The 17,907-nt window shown below is 36.2% G+C and overlaps 1 protein-coding gene across 3 annotated transcripts in view; it reads right to left on the bottom strand.

Annotated features, from left to right (window-relative positions):
- Positions 1 to 17,907, bottom strand: part of grin2bb (glutamate receptor, ionotropic, N-methyl D-aspartate 2B, genome duplicate b) — a 193,285-nt gene that overhangs the window by 77,314 nt on the left and 98,064 nt on the right. For all 3 annotated transcript variants that reach the window (XM_056456689.1, XM_056456692.1, XM_056456690.1), the window contains exons 4-6: positions 14,273 to 14,416; positions 6,378 to 6,648; positions 2,225 to 2,417 (exon numbers count right to left, since the gene is read on the bottom strand). In XM_056456689.1, the coding sequence (XP_056312664.1) occupies positions 2,225 to 2,417; positions 6,378 to 6,648; positions 14,273 to 14,416 (608 nt within the window). The remainder of the gene's footprint in view (positions 1 to 2,224; positions 2,418 to 6,377; positions 6,649 to 14,272; positions 14,417 to 17,907) is intronic.

Genomic DNA, 17,907 nt, shown 5'->3' with positions numbered 1-17,907 from the left:
TATTCTGTTTAAATGGACTAAAATACATTGCCCATATTCATAATAGAAATAAAAGAAATAGATTAAACATATTGATTTTCTAATTTATGCTTATACATTTTATTACATATTTTTCCACTTTTTACTTAATAATTGTTGTGGCCATTTATTGAAAGCGCATTTTATTTAGTTTAAACATTATTTTTTTGTGTTTTGTTTTTATTTTCTTTGTAATTTGAATGTGAATGTAATGAAGATGTGGAAAATGGAATGGCAGTAAGCCGAAAAAAAAATGGAATTCTTTGACCACTTCATGTATTGTTTGGTGATAGATAATTATTTTGTAATGAATTTAATTAGAATTTTTTTTTGCTGGTATATTTCCTGTTTAATAAACAAGAGAATCAAATGAAAGCAAATGGAGTGAACCATGTTCGAAAGCAAAACCGGCAACCATTCTTTCGTGCCCTAATTGCTTTATGTGATTACTCTGAATAAACATGTTCAATAATGATTTATCTAATATTCACATTCAAAATCCTAAATATAATTTACACACTGAATTCACAAATTATGGCAGAATCGACATAAAATATATATATTTTTTACAATATATTTACATATAATAACGTTATTTAAAGGTGCAGTATGTAAATTTGACACCCAGTGGTTGAACTAGGCATTGTATTGCTATATATGACCTAAAGGCTAATTTAATGCTAATTTAAATCGTGTTCTAAATAAAAACGGCACGCGAGGACTATTTTCCATAATAAAAGGATTTTTTAATCCTAACCAACACCTGAAATTTATATTTTAGAAACCGCTTCTTGTAGCTGAACAACAGAACTATGACAATGATCACCTCAGGTACACCTTATGTGCTTTATTCAGTGTTAAACACTAATAATGTGAGGTTGAACACCATTTTACATGACATTTATTGCCATACTACTGAAAGCAGCAGCAGATAGTTCACCTCAGATCTTGAAAATAAAATAATCCAGTTGAAATTGAACTTTAGAACTGTGACTCAAAACCAACACTTAGTGATTCAGCATCTACATTTAATAATGCTAAAGAGGTTTAATATGTATTAATTAGATTATAAACCTTACCATTTCATTGGGGTGCAGTAAGTACACTATTCTGTGCTTCTGAATATTTAAATTTATGTCGTGTTTCGTCTGGTGCAAACAGCCCAATTGCTGATCACTGCAAATCTCGTCAAGCAGCATGTTGTTAGAACACGGGGTTACAATGTAACCTGTTCACCTAATGTTTACGTGCGTGATATTTATATTATTTGTTAATTAATAACCTCATGTGGAGCATTTTGGTCACGGATGCACCCTTTGAGAGCCATTCTGACTGAATAAATGAAACACGCAGTTTTCCATACAGGCAACCCGGGTAGCTGGAATATAATTGACTAAAGTGGCAGTGGGCAGGTTAAAAAAACCTTAACAAAGACAGCCATTCCAGCACGTAAGGCACATTTTTAAAACAGAATATCTAACTTCAGCATTGTTTTTCAGATAAACAAGAATGTTCACTTGGCATGTTTCTTAAATATCTGCAAACATATTATGGTATTTTTATGCTTTAGAAGAGTCTAAAACTTACATACAGCACCTTTAAATGTAAATGTATTGCTAATATTGATTTATAACTAATACTGATGACTATTTCTCAATTAAAGCTTTTATTATTAATTTATTTATATCAATGTGTAAATATTTACAGCTTTTTGGTCAAAAATACAGTATCAATTCACTTTTTATCTGCTTTTATTTAGAAAAAATATGCAATGACATCAGCTGTTCAGTGAAATACTATTTTTCCAGTATCAAATGCGTAACGTGATCCATCAGACATCTTTATTAGTTTCTGAATATTATTATCATACTGAAAATAGTTGTACTGCTTTTTGTGGAAACTTCTAAGCAGATTTCTAATCAAATATAATGAAAATAGTCACTATAAATCGCTTTACTGTCATATTTGATCGATTCATTGTGTAACTAACCATGATGAAATGCCTCTTACAATGATCACCTGGAACTGTAAAGGTCTCCCACCCACAGCATCCATCGCTAACCTCATGCATGTTTGTGCACCTGTCTGTTCACCCTTTTCAAAACACTCCATTAGTTCAGAGCCCCTTCTGAGCAGGTGTTGTAAATGTGTGTACGTGTGTGATTGTCAGCGTTTGAACTCCGGCGTCCCGCTAAGCCTGACTCACCTCAGCACCTCGTTGGGGTTTCCTGACTTGCTGCCTTTTTTGTCAGGTGCGCCGTGGCATCCGGACTTCAGCAGCGTGTGAGGACCCCGGTCCAGCATCATTGTGGAGGTTGCCATGGCGATTATGGCTACAGCATCACGCACTCGAGCCTCCAGGCCGTAGTCCCACTCATCATAAGAGACAGAGATCAACCCTGAGATAAAGGAAGACTATATTTAGTCAATGAAATGTCAATCCAAATGAGTTCAACCTTATTCGCATTCCTCCAGGATTTCATATTTATCCGTTTAATTTGTCCTGCTGCTACCATTTCATAACGAACTCAAATTTGTTTGGTTATATAACTCATTATAACATAAAATGTATCTAACATTTGGATTGGCAAAGGAAACTAAAAATCACACTAAAGCGAGGTCACAAATGGCTGTGATTTAATTCAATTACAGTCCAGTCTGTTGCAGGGTGTGTATTAAAGTGAAGCACGCACTTTGCTGTGATTGTAGCCAAGAATCGGTGCACGTAACACATTTGACTGTGTAAAAATGTGTTAAGATGCAAAGTTTTAGTGTGACTTCAGCTATATTGCATCTAATGTTTTTGTACATATATTCTATTATATATATTAGATATACTGGAAATACTCCTCTGAGATTTTGGTCCATATTGACATGATAGCATCACGCAGTTGCTGCAGATTTGTCGACTGCACATCCTCGATGTGAATCTCCCGTTCAACCACATCCCGAAAATGTTCTATTGGATTGAGATCTGGTGACTGTGGAGGCCATTTGAGTACAGAGAACTCATTGCTATGCTCAAGAAACCAGTCTGAGATGATTCATGCTTTATGACATGGTGCGTTATCCTGCTAGAAGTAGTCATCAGAAGATGGGTACACTGTGCTCATAAAGGGATGGACATAGTCAGCAGTTTCCTGTTCGTAGCTGACAGGAGTGGCACCCGGTGTGGTCTTCTGCTGCTGTAGCCCATCCGCCTCAAGGTTGTTGTGCATTTGGAGATGCTCTTCTGCATACCTCGGTTGTAACGAGTGGTTATTTGAGTTACTGTTGCCTTTCTATCAGCTCGAACCAGTCTGCTTATTCCCCTCTGGCCTCTGGAATCAACAAGGCATTTGCGCTCACAGAACTGCCGCTCACTGGATATTTTCTCTTTATCAGACCATTCTCTGTAAACCCTAGAGATGGTTGTGCGTGAAAATCCCAGTAGATCAGCAGTGTCTAAAATACTCAGACCAGCTCATCTGGCATTGACAGCCATGCCACATTCAAAGTCACTTAAATCACCTTTCTTCCCCATTCTGATGCTCGGTTCGAACTGCAGCAGATCGTGTGTCTACACGCCTAAATGCATTGAGTTGCTGCCATGTGATTGGCTGATTAGAAATTTGCTTTAATGAGCAGTTGGACAGGTGTACCTAATAAAGTGTATATTCACATCTAATATTGGTATATAAATAGTTGAAGTCAGAATTATTAGCCCTCCAGGTAAATTTTATTTCCTGTATTTTTCCCCCCAATTTCTGTTTCTCAGAGAGAAGATTTTTTCATAAAAATTTTTTTTTACATTTTTAAACATAATGGTTTGTTCTGTAGACAATAAAAAATAAATATTGTTTAAGGGAGCTACTAATATTGACCTTAAAATGGTTTTAAAAAATTACAAACTGCTTTTGTTCCTGTAAAAATAAAGCAAATAAATCCTTCTCCAGAGAAAAAAATATTATCGAAATATTTAGAAAATTTCCTTGCTCCATTAAATATCACTTATTCCATTAAACATAATCAATTTAATTCATCTTTATTTCTATGTTGCTTTTACAATGTAGATTGGGTTGAAACTTGTTGAATTGAAGTTCAGTGTAGTTCAGTTCGGTGTAAAAATATATCCTTCTATAAGTATATAATATATTATATATTATTCTGTTCAGTTCAAATATATCACAGTAAAGTGAATAATGCTGCTGAACTGTATATTTTTCAGCGTACCATCATATCACATGCTGAAAGACATTGACCATATTATCAAAATCAAATTTCACACATTCCATTTAAAACATTAGCATAATTTCCAGCATTTTTGTGGACAGATTACATTAAAAATGAGATGTGCTTGTAAACCTGTTTTCACAGAAATACCTGTTTTCCACCCAAATAAAAGCTCAAGCATTGCTCTTAAATGTGAAGATATTAACACAAAGTTATTGTACATACCAATAATCAAACACTTATTATTTTTTCTAATAAAACGTGGTTTGAGTCCACTTTGAAGTCAAGGTACTCTTTAGTAAGTAGTTTAATAAATAGATACTTTGCCACCTCTTAAAAAATAGGGGTTTTCTATATAGTGTGTACAAATGTATGCAGTATTAATGTAGTCCAGACATACTACATTTGCCAAGTTGCCATTACCACATGATCCACCAGCATCAGTAGCCATTCATTAATATCCTCTCTTGTGGTCTCATGGGATAGTGATGTGTCCATAGTATAGTAATCTTGCCAGAAGAAATCAGCCATCTGGGTACTTTTTGTCAATTCTTTGACAAAACTTCAGATTTAGTATAAGACTCTATTAGTTTGGAGCTCTTAAAGGGATAGATCAACCAAAAATGAAAATTCAGCTGTTATTTATGCACCTTGTAATTTTTTTTCCCTGCTATGAATGTTGATGTGTGCCAACTACCAGCATTTTTCAAAATATCTTCTTTTGTGTCCAACAGAAAAAAATAAACTCATAAAGGTTTAAAACCACATGAAGGAGAAGAAATTATTTTTGGGTGAACTATCACTTAAATTTTGAACTTTCTGATAAATTTATTTAATTATAAACTGCAGGCAATATTCAAACCCTCCAGTATCCTGTGGAAGTCATCCTTTTCTTACCTGTTGGAAAAACATTATGCATATTATCTGTATCCCCTGCCACCACAGATGGTATGATCCAGGTGTAACCATAACCAGATTCAGTACAAGACTCTATTGGTTTGAAGCTCTTAAATATGGAGAGAGATTAGACTCAATAATAATTCACGCAAAAGACACGATGTACACATGCGTAGCCAAATTCACGTACGTAAAATATTTATTTATACTTACAAAAACAATTCACATGCACAAAATAAAAATACATTTTCATAAAATACGTTTCACAAATGCAAAACACCATTTGCAAATATATAAGAGTGTACAAAAAGTTTTGAATGTTTAAAATTCACGAGTTCATCCTGAATGAGAATGTGCAAATCCTCTCTCACGTACGACTCACCCTGAATACGAGTGTGTGCATTTTTGAGACTTTCCTGCCAGAAACAGGCAACTCGTACCTCTCAGCCAATCAGATGAGAGCTGTACTCGATGTCAACCACTCTGCGCTCCTTTTGCGCAGTCTCAGGGAGTTGTGATTGGTTGAACAGTAAGCTCGCATCTGATTGGCTACAGGGCACGAGTGACTCACGTGGGAGGTGTGTGCTGATAGGAAAGTCTCAAAAATGCACACACTCGTATTCAGGGTGAGTCGTACGTGAGAGAGGATTTGCACATTCTCATTCAGGATGAACTCGTGAATTTTAAACATTCAAAACTTTTTGTACACTCTTATATATTTGCAAATGGTGTTTTGCATTTGTGAAACGTATTTTATGAAAATGTATTTTTATTTTGTGCATGTGAATTGTTTTTGTAAGTATAAATAAATATTTTACGTACGTGAATTTGGCTACGCATGTGTACATCGTGTCTTTTGCGTGAATTATTATTGAGTCTAATCTCTCTCCATACTTAAAAGGATAGATAACTCAAAAATAAGAATTCAGTCATTGTTTACTCACCTTTCACTTGTTCAAAACCTATTTGAGTTACTTGAACACAAAAGAAGATATTTTGAAAAATGTTTGCTGCTGGCACCCATTGACATCCATAATATATATATTTTTTATATTAAGAAAGTCGATGTGTGCCAACTACCAGCATTCTTCAAAATATCTTCTTTTGTGTCCAACAGAAAAAAATAAACACATAAAGGTTTAAAACCAAATGAGGGAGAAGAAATGTTTTTTGGGGGGGTGAACTATCACTTTCATTTTGAACTCTCTGATAAATTTATTTAAAAATCTTGGAAATCATCCTTTTCTTACCTGTTGGAAAGACATTGGGCACATTATCTGTATCCCCTGCCACCAAAGATGGTACAATCCAGGTGTAGCCATAACCAGTGAGGCCGACAGAATGTGCCACTTCAAAAATGGTGGTGGCTTCTTCTTTAGTGCAGTACAGCAGTATAACAGGACTCTGGAGCTTCTTCATTTGGTTCTGGATCTTCGAGTCTCCATCATCCACTGACATGTCCAACAGCAACACCTCTTCCAGCTCCCAGCCGACAAAACTGTTATCAACAGTACTCCGGATCTAGAAGATGACAAAACAGAGAGAGATAGAGATGAAAAACTCCACTCCACCAAAACTGATTGTGTTTGTTCTTCAGATTTGAACAGAAAAGAGAGTTGAAAGAGAAAATTGATGACAAGGCAAAGAAAGGGAGGTAAGGGAAAGCCATATTTTTTTATTAAATGACCACACCTAAAAAGTGAAATTCCCATCATGCACCACTTCTAGATTGCAGCCCAGCAAACATGTTTGGATCTCTGTGATTCGTGAAGAAGCAAACCTAACCCACATTTCAAAACGCACAACTCTGCGCAGCTCTGAGTCTGAGGAGACGGAGAGGAATTAAACTGCATTTCCTCATAACAAATTGTTCAAACACGCATCCGCAGAGATGCTCTCCATTATAATCAGCTGCAGTCAGAACTAGAAGATGGAATTATTGCACCCACATTTCTGATGATGCATATTTCCGTATCGGCCCATATTTTCAGCCAATTTGACAGACTTGCGAATTGCACTGACAGTATCATTACACAAATGCAGTCAAGTGCAGAGTGAGCTTTCAGTACCACAGGGGTAAACATGCAAAAAAAAAAAAAAGTACTGTGGTGGCCCCTGGTACACTGATACTATTAGACTGCAATACTAGAATACTGAATGAGCTTTATATTGTGGGTCAAATATTAACTAACAGCCAATTTAGGAGACAAATTAAATGAACAAATGTGTTTTATCATGTTTCATTTACTACTAAAAGCAGGTTTTTGAAGTCTCCAAATACAAATTTCATTAAAGAAGCAGGTATCTGAGATGAACCTCAGACAAACACACACCACAATATTACAATGAGAAAATGGCGGTCAGTGTTGCCAGATACACTTGAATGTTTTCAGCTCAAACTGTCCAAAACCCTCCCAATGCCTAAAAGCTAAAAACAAGTAGGTGCACACTTGGTTTTTGTTAAATACTTAACATAAAATGCATGTTCAAAACATCCAAACTGATCCCAAAACCACCCAAACTTTGTCAATCCGCTTATGCCATTTATTATCAGCACAATCAAATTCTAATCCTGCAAAAGGACATCCCTGAAATAAAAATCTCGATTAATTGAACATTTAACTCGATTATGATTAATGAACAATTTTTTTTTTTAATTAAATTTTTTACTGACAGGTTTTGGACAGTATAAATATGCTCACATATTACAAGTGAGAGATTTCTGAATGAAGGGTTGCATTACTTGTATGAAAATAACTGAAGGAAACACACACTATCTACTATCTATTTATTGAACATCAACGTTGAAAAACTGAAATTAAAACACACATTGCCTAAAACCAAGTCACTTTTTTATATAAAACAGTGAAAATAAATAACTTTGAAACCAAAATGAATTGTTTATTAATATTTTTCATATTTAAAGTAGTAAATAAGCAGTATCTCTTCTACATAAAATAACGCTTGAATCTTCTGTGAATAATATTTTAAGCAGTGCATTTCTTAAATCTTCTGTAAACAAATATTTTAATGTAAGTAATAATTTTAATGTAATGGAAAATATGTCGCCTTAAGATATCTCTGGTGGAGCTTTCAATCATCCTCAGTGAAGTGCAAAGTAAGGCTCAAGAATGGGTCCTTGTCCTACTTGACCAGAGATCAGATGTGTGGCTAACAGAGTGGGGTCACGTGACTCCACATGCGGTAGGGAAAGTAATTGCAAAAGAAATTACCTAGAAAAATTTGATTGATTATAGATTCTTTCTAATACAACCTGTATATAATGTTCATAGTACATCCATCTGTAAATATCACCATAGTTTTTCTATAACTGCACTTTATAACTTATACCTGTATCCTGCACTTGCTGCTATTGCACTGCTGGTTAGACCGAAACTGCATTTCGTTGCCTTGTACTTGTACATGTGTAATGACAATAAAGTTGAATTTAATCTAATCTAAAATTCTTGATTACTTTTCGATTAATCACCCGGCTCTGGCTCAGATATTTAAAGCAGTTACGTTAACTGATATATGTGTTCTCTTTTTTTTAGGTCTAATAAGCTCAGTCAAGTAAAACTTTGACATATGACAGCACATTGAATCCAGATAAGTTAATGTAACTCAAAATATCAAGTTGTGATAACTAATTGCCGCAATCATGTTTTACAGTGCATTTTAGAAATTTTAGTATTTGTTTATAGCTGTGTTTTCTTCAGTTTACAAATAGAAGAGCTCTTTTTTTTCAATTATTTTAATTACGAGAAATTAATTTTAGCAGATACAGGTTTGGTTTAAGTAAAAAATAACAACAGTGGTTTATTTTATACACTGTAAAAAATGCTGGGTTCCACACAATTCATTCATGTTGTCCCAACAGAAATCGATTAAATTAACTTATCAAATTTAATTGGATTGAACATAAAACAATTAAGTTGTCCCAAAAACATCTTAAGAATTGCGTTGTTTCAATTCTTTTTTTAATAAGTAATTTGAACAAGCAGGAAAAAATATTTTTGAGTGTAGATACACCGATAGTTAAAATCTATGCAAAAAAAAAAATGAAATTAAACTAAAGTTTAAGAAAGTTTAAGAACTAAGTTTAAAAACTAAAGTTTGAGAAAGAGCCTGATGTTGAGGGTGAGAAGGACACTGATATAGTCTCAGAAAACATTTAGCAGAAATCTCATTTTGTACACTATCTTCATCAAATTTAAAATATTAACTCATAAGACACTTGGCATTCAAGGCATATTTTTTCTAGGTTATTTCAAGACTGATTTCGTGTGTTTGTTTTTGAAAAAATAAAAAAATAAAAAAAATAAAAAAATTAATCTATATATATATATATATATATATATATATATATATATATATATATATATATATATAGAACACATTACAATTTTTCTTTCTCATTAATTCATAATGTATAACTTATAGCTTTGCTCAAAGTGTCATCTTTCTAATTATACCTATTTTTTGTTTGTAGCTTACTGGGGTCAAAACTGTTACTATTTTAAGCAGGCATAATTGCCCATACATTGTTGCTAGCTAACAGGCTAAACTAATTATAAACAAAAAAAACGTATATATGCTCAAATTATTTAAAAAAAAACTTTTTTTGAGATTCTAAAAATTATTGAATAAATTCTGCAAAATTAATTAAATGTAAAAACAGTATAAATAGTCCAAATAAATAACCAATATCCACTCCTTGTATTTCTACTTTTCAAAAAGGCAATGTAATAATAACTCCATTATAATTGGTTACACTGTAAAATCCTCATTTAAATACCAAGTCATTTCCAATGTAATTTACAAAGCACCCTGCAGGAGAAGATAAAAGTGCAGGTACTGTGGCAGTTTTAGAAGATGCAACGGCTCAAATAGAAAGAAGAAGAGAACAGATGTCCGTGTGGCCGGAGAGCAGAAAACAGCCCTGGACACAGTTTGTTAAAGCTCCTGGAATGGCCTGAACCATTGTTTCCCTCTCAGCAGACAGCAGCCCAAACACCTGGCACAGGTCTCGCTGGTCTACATCAAAAGCCCACTGCAAACACCTGAAAAACACCAAGAGCCTCCTCAACAGGCACAGCATCCTCTCTGCTGCATGTCTGCTTCACCCTGAGCTGAATTACTGAAGCTACAGCCAAATCAAAGAACTCAATCCTGCCTGCTGCCCTGGGTATTGAACAACTTTAACCACAGCACTGTGGGCCAAATGTACATTCGGGAGGAGTGTGGCAAAGCTATTGCTGCCCAGTTGAGAGGACGTTTGGTAGGGTTATTAGAGTAGGGATATTAGAATTATTTAAATAATTGATATATACAGTGCTCAGCATATATAAGTACACCCCTCACAAATCTATCTTTTAAATCCATATTTTTAATAGGAAGCTCTACAATAATATATTTGTGCGTATACAGTACTGAAGCCAAATCTGGAGCTTGTCTAACAAAATAGCTTATGATAATGGTACAAAAACTAGCACACCCAAATTTATATGTTAGAGAAAATATTAAATACAAATTTATAAAGAGGAACAATCAAGAAAAGCAAAAACATAAAATAATTTTGTTGAATTAGTAGCTTGTAATTTTTTTTTTTTTGCAATATTTTGCTTGAATTTAATTGTATTAATTCAATTGTATGTAAATGTATGTAATTTAATTGTAATCAATTTCTAAATATGTTTGGTGACTAAAATATTATTTTAATAAATATATCTGTTTAATATTGCCTATATTAACTGAGAAATAGATAAAAATATTCATTTTCAAAATGGGGTGTAATCATTTACGTTGAGCACTGTATAAACACCACCTTGGGGAAAATAATATATAGAAAAAAAAAAACATTTATAAGGATTGTAATATATTGAGAGAATATGTAGAGGGAAAAAAAGCCCTTTGAAGAATGAATGAAAGACAAAACCACTAAAATATTCAAATTAAAACAAGAAATATATATAATTATTAGGGGTTAAGTTGTCTCGTGAGCTGTGATGTTATGAGGGACTGATGATTGGAGGCAGGATTGGATTTGAACCGCAAACATTTTTTGTTGTGCTGGTTGAAAATCTTTTTACATTCCAATAGTAATGATTAAAGTAAATGATGTAAATGTATTTATATGTTGTGGCGAGGGGGCTGGGGAACAGAACTAAGCTGGCGCATAATAAGAAGCACCTGTGGCCCACACCGATCTCGAATTCCACGGAAGGAGCTTGGGATTATAAGAGGAGGAACGATGGGAGAGGAAGCGGAGAGAGGTCCAGGCCTGGACAGTTGTTGTGTTTGTTTTGGTTTAGACAGCAGTCTAAATGAGGAGCTGCTGTCCGTTTTATTAATAAATACCTTTAAAGTTTCGCCAGTTTTCTGCCTCCTTCCTCCCGGTTCCAAAATTAATATCCAGCTTTACTTATGTATTTTTATATTCTGCGTAAGAAATATAACAAAAAAATATGTTCATCCAATCAAAAGTAGCCCAAACTGTCTGTCAACAAATGTAGATTTGTACATCTGCGCACCTCTGTTCACGCAGACAGATCCACTGTTTGCAAGAAAGCAGGGCCGGATTAACCAATGGGCATTATGGGCATAGGCCCAGGGGCCTGTGCGCACTTGGGATCCCTGCAAGGGGGAAAAATGCTGATTTTGGAGTGTCTATTTAGGCTAAGTGCAAATAGCGCATAAGCTAGTTGAGTGATTCACACCAAGAGCGCAACATACAGCAGTGTGAGTGGTGTAGCTCGTAGAGTGCGCGGCAACATGTTTTGATGAGATCGATCATGAATCCGGTTCAAATCCAGCGTCTAATGAACACGTTCTTCTTTTTTTCCCCCACTACATATCAGATATTGCCTACTCTTCATCACGAAGTAGGAATCATTAATAAGTGTGTGTATTATGGAAGACTCAGATTCATAGATCTGGATTGGAGAGGTGTTATATCCAAATCATGTGCATTATCAGTTTGTAGAAGTTATACATTAAAAATACCCTTAAATATAATTTTTTAGTACTTCAGTGCTCCACACGTTCAGTACTTTTAGTGCTTCAGTGAACTTGAACAAGTATATTAAAATCCATTAATTTTCACTAGTTTCACTGTTTTTTTTTAAGTATGCTTTTAAAAATAAGTTAAATCTTTGTAGACTAGAAATATATGTACTGTAAATCATTTATTTCAAAAATATGTTCAATACATTTTAGATTAATTTTATTTTCAAAATATTATAATTATCTTATTTTTTTTAATTCAACTATAGGTGTGCGGACAGGTACGGGGCCTACAAGACAGTGTGCCTAGGGGCCTCTGAATTCCTAATCCAGGCCTGCGAGAGAGTGACAGCGGTAAAATACTAAATGCTCATTCAAAACTTTTTAAAATCCTGAATCAATACTGGAGTTACTTTTGAGAGAGATGAGAATGCTGCATGCTGGAGAAACGACGACACCATGACTGAAGTATTTCTGTTAGACAGGTAATGTTATGTTTTAAACTATTTTAGTGACGCAAAGCTGATGTAGAGTGTGTTGTTATAAATGGGTTATAAGCACAGAAGTGTTGTTCAGCCACTAAAATCTTCAGGCGAAAGATTAATGTGACTATTTTCAATTTCATATGGTACAGCATTTACAGCATCGATTTACAGCATTTTGATTTTGTTTAACAACTAAACATAAATAAACAGCGCTATTCTGCCTAGCCAGCTTTACTGAGCTGAAGTTGGTTTTATATTCACATCACATTGGTTCATTTTTAAACAATCATAACCTGTGACGCACTCTGAAAATTCGGTCTGAAATAGCATGTCAGTATGGCTTAGTAATAAGTGTAATTCCTGCACCCCACCGGCCAACCCACTAGTCACTTTAGGACAAATTGCGTGAGAGAGTGAGACCAGCAATCCTTGCATTGCATGAAATATTCCACATTATGACAAGTTTTGTTTGCTACACATCCGAAAACATGCTAGATATAATACAGTTTTTCATTTTTCAGTGTTATAAAGTAATTTCAGGAGGTGTGGCTTTAGATTGCAGGGGAGGGACTGTGTTTTCAAAGATATTATGCTAACGGTTAGCATTTTGGCAGATGTTCCTTTACCATTTCACTCTTTAATAAGTATTTTAACAATAACTAAAAGAAGATTTTATCTCAGTGCTAGTACAGTACTCAATTCCAAAGGCGTACACTGTAAGAGCCATGTGATGAATGAACAAAAAAAGCTCAGAGGGAAAATTCCACTAGTCATCATTTACTCAGCCTCACGTCACTCCAAACCCTTTCGACTTTCCATCTTTCCTCTTTTTTCTGTTGTCGCAAGGCTTGAGAATGACATAAGGGTCAGCAGATGATGACATAAGATTAATTTCTGCCTGGAAATAAGACCAAAAACTGGGAGTGGAAAGTAGCATCAGCTGCTATAGGAGTGCAAGTATAGTGAGGACGGGTGCATTAGTTTTGACAGCGTACGGAAGATGGAGGAGAGAAAGCCAGCATTAGCTGAGACAGGAGCATTGGCAAACTCCTGATGATGAAAGAGGCTGAACTGCAGCGGCTGCTTCCCCAGCGGGAGTTACAGCGCCGGTATTAGGGTGTGAACCCAACCAGCTACAGCTTCCAGAATTACAGCCAGTCAAGCAAAAAGAGCTTCGGTCTGGGGTTTCACAAGATCCCAATCTCAATTTGGCTAAATTGGCGAGGCTCTGGATAGACGGCTGTTTATATACACCCTGAGGATGCATTGCAATGATCTGATAAACAGGAGCAGGTACTCCTGAATGGAACGTTTGGTGGTAGGATTATGAACAGTCTTCATTTCAACAATAATACTCAAATCAAGGATAAAAACACACTAGATATCACCTGCTTCCCTGTCAAATGACAAAAAATCCTCCCAAAAAAGCACAGAACCATATACACACATCCCAAACCGTAACTAGAGAACCATTTTTCATGAACCGTCCCATCCCTAGTAAATAATGAGTACATTTATTTTATTTTGGGGTGAACTGACCCTTAATAAAAAGCCTAAAATTTGACCCTAGACTTAGCCAAAAAGAAAATGAATGGACTGCTTAAACAAAACTGAAACTAAAATTATACTAAAACTGAAATATAGTAATGTCTCACCCGATTGACAAAGTCCTGGTGTCCAGGGTAGTAGGTGGTGACGATGGAGAAAATGTACCAATCATACTCCTCCATTATGTTCAGCATAACAGAGGCCTGCTGCTCGATAGAGGGACCAAACTGGAAGAACATGGAATGGTCATCCTGCAAGAAACAAAGACAAATACATGCATGAGATCAAAAGAATCACATTATAAGAAGACTATAACTAAATGTATAAATACTATATGTTGCCTGGGTGGGAAAAATGCCATTTGGATATAAGTTAGGAAATACTTTCGTCTATGATATTATTGAATCTTATATCAGGGTTCCCACACGTTCATGAACAGCAGATTCAAGGGCTAATTAATTTTAAATCAAGCACCTTTGTAATTCATACCCCAGCATATGTAGTGCCATGAAAGTCAATACTGTACTTAACATTTTACTTACACAGGAAACTCAGTTCAGTTTGTCTTTATTTCTATAGCCCTTTTACAATGTAGATTGTGTCAAAGCAGTTATAGCAAATCGAAACTGTGTCAGTCCAGTTTTTAGAGTTGAAGTTTAATTCAGTTTAGTGTGGTTTAAATTTAACTGCTGAAAGTCCAAACACTGAAGAGCAAATCCATCGATGCGCAGCTCCACAAGTCCCAAACTATGCAAGCCAGTGGCGACAGTGGTGAGGAACAAACTTCACCAATTGACGAAAATGAAGGGAAAAAACCTTGAGAGAAACCAGGTGAAATATTGATCAAATGTGCATTATTTTTCAGTGCTGTTGAACAAGATTTAAACTTCTTATTTCTTATTTAAGAATTTCTTTTTTTTGTTCTGTTTTTGACAATTGAGTACAATTCTTGAAATAAAACCATAAACAATGTTTATGTCACATTTAATTCATGCACTTTCAAATACCTGTGTTTGTTTTTAAGTACTTTCCAGGCCTGAATCAGTATGTCTGAAATTCAAGTACTATAAAGAAGTGTGGGATAACTTATATGGAGCGGTTAATAGTGTATTGCTTGTTATATGACTGAAAAACCAAAAACTCCCAGCGCCATCAAAAATGGTCCAAAAGCGTTGACCAAAAAAATCCTAAAAGAATGAAATGATGAAAAAGTTTGGCATTGACAGAAGTTCGTCAATGTTTGGGACTTTCAATGGTCAACACTTAACTGAAATGTTTGCTGGATAAGTTGGCGGTTCATTCCGCTGTGGCGGATAAAGGGACTAAGCCGAAAAGAAAATGAATGATTGGATGAAAATTTAATAAAAGATACATACATAAAAGTGATATAAAAATAAACTATTGTAAATTAAATATAAATCATACACAATAAACACTAATACTATAACCAAAACGTTTTTATAGTTGTTGTTATTTTAATTGTTGTTCATTTTATGCACTTTTGGTATTAATATTCTTTTCAAATATTAGTATTTAAGTTTAATTCTATCTCTTTTAAAAGATATATTAATGCTGCGTTTATTTTGTCACATTTTTCCAGTCAGTAAATTTAGCACTTCAAAACTTTTTTTTCCATTATTTAAAATGTGAAATAACATTTACATTTTATTTCAGATTTATTCCAGGAAACAAAATGTTTCACTCTAAGTTAAAGAAGCAGCAGGATTACTGTTATATGCAGTGGTTAATAATTTACTGCTTGTTATATGATTAAAAAAATAAAACAACCAAAAACTTTGTGCCTTCAAAAATGGTCCAATAGCATTGGCCAAGAAATCCCAAAATAATGAAATGACGAAAAAGTTTGGCATTGACAGAAGTTTGTCAATGTTTGGGACTGGCAATGGTCAACACTTAACCGAAATGTTTGCATTTTTTTGGGCTTTTTTTAAAGTAAACTGCTTGTTATCTTCTATGTGAAGCTGCTTTGACACAATCTACTGTCACGGATTGGCCAGGCTCTTCCACCAGCATCACGCAACGATCACCGTCACCTGAGTATTAACCACGCACAGCTGCACCCAATCACTTCCATTCACTATATAAGCACACACCTCACTTCAGTCAGTGTCCGGTCTCGTTCCCACGAAGCGGACTCCTAGCGAGTACCTCCTGGTAGTCACTATCACATTGATCTCATATCTTGAACTTACCTGATCTCTGTTTTGTTCCAGTCTGTCCAGTGTTCCCGGTGTCCTGTCCGTATTGAGTGTCTTCAGTCTGTCTTCCCCACAAGCCCTCTGGTGTGTGCATTCGGTCTCCCTCAGTGTCTGTCATCCATCCTGCTCCGAAGAAGGAATACCATCTCAACAATACTACAATCACATCCCCTTTGTTATCCTCGTATGCTCCTCTGCTGTAATAAACATCTTTCATTATATACTCACCTAACTTGTCCGTCTGCTTCCCTAACAGAAGACCGGACCAACAGTTTACAGCATGAGCACTCCCGATCCCATTCAGGAGTTGGTGGACTCCCTGAAGAGAGTGTTAATGCCAGCTACTCCACTTCCCGAAGCACCACCAGCACCGAGCACTTCTTCACCGTCCACCCACTCATCCAGTCCCATGGCTCGACCAGCGCCCTACTCTGGCAGGGCGGAGGAGTGCAATGGCTTTCTATTACAATGTTCCCTGATATTCACAATGCAACCAGATTTATACCCCACAGATCGGTCCAAAATTGCATTCATCATCTCCCTTCTCTCTGGGTCGGCTCTCCGGTGGGCTGAGACCATCTGGCAGCAAGCTGGGCCGGTAACCAATTCCATTCATAGTTTTACCACATATTTCAAGGATGTCTTTGGTCGTGCAGATGGAGAAGTAGCAGCCGGAGAACAATTATATCATCTTAAGCAGGGAGCCATGTCCACCCAGGACTATGCGCTCCGATTTCGTACTCTGGCTGCTGCTAGTGGATGGAATGAGCGATCTCTCCTAACAACTTACCGGCTCGGATTGGAGCCCAACCTGAGGTTACAGCTGGCAGCCCTCGACGATACAATGGGGTTGGAAAAATTCATCCAACAATCACTTCGATGTTCTGATCGTCTGAAGGTCTACCAGCATGATCTCCCATCAATCTCACAAGCACTCCTTCGTCCGCCAGAGCCAGTCGTCCCTTCAGAACCAGAACCTATGATTGTAGAGTCTGGTAGACTTAAGATTACTGAGCGACAGAGGAGGCTGACCCGGGGTCTGTGTATGTACTGTGGTGCCGAAGGACATGTCAGGCTGGACTGTCCCATTCGTCCAGTACGTTCATTGGTGAGTGTATTCAGTTCTCCAGTTGAAAAAATGCACCCTCTCACCACCAATGTTCAGTTAACTGCCCATTCTGTCTCTATTTCAGTCACGGCCCTCATCGACTCCGGGTCAGCCGGAAATTTCATCTCGCACGCCCTCTGTCGCCGCCTCCAGCTCCACACCGAAGCCTCGACGCACGTCTACTAGATTCAACCTATAACCACCGATATCCATTCCCAGGCACGTATCCATCGTAAATGTGAACCCGTAACCCTCAGAGTAGGGTTACTTCATAAAGAAGAAATTCAATTTCTGGTTCTGGAGGGAGCATCAATGGACATCATCCTAGGGCGCCCGTGGCTGGTGAAGCATGATCCCATCCTCTCTTGGGGCACCGGAGAAATCAAAAGATGGGGTAAAGAATGCGTCTCCAGCT

This window comes from Danio aesculapii, chromosome 1 (assembly GCF_903798145.1).
Source record: "Danio aesculapii chromosome 1, fDanAes4.1, whole genome shotgun sequence".
NCBI lineage: Eukaryota > Metazoa > Chordata > Actinopteri > Cypriniformes > Danionidae > Danio > Danio aesculapii.
Note: the sequence above shows the minus strand (reverse complement) of the source record. Positions and strands in the feature narration are given on the sequence as shown.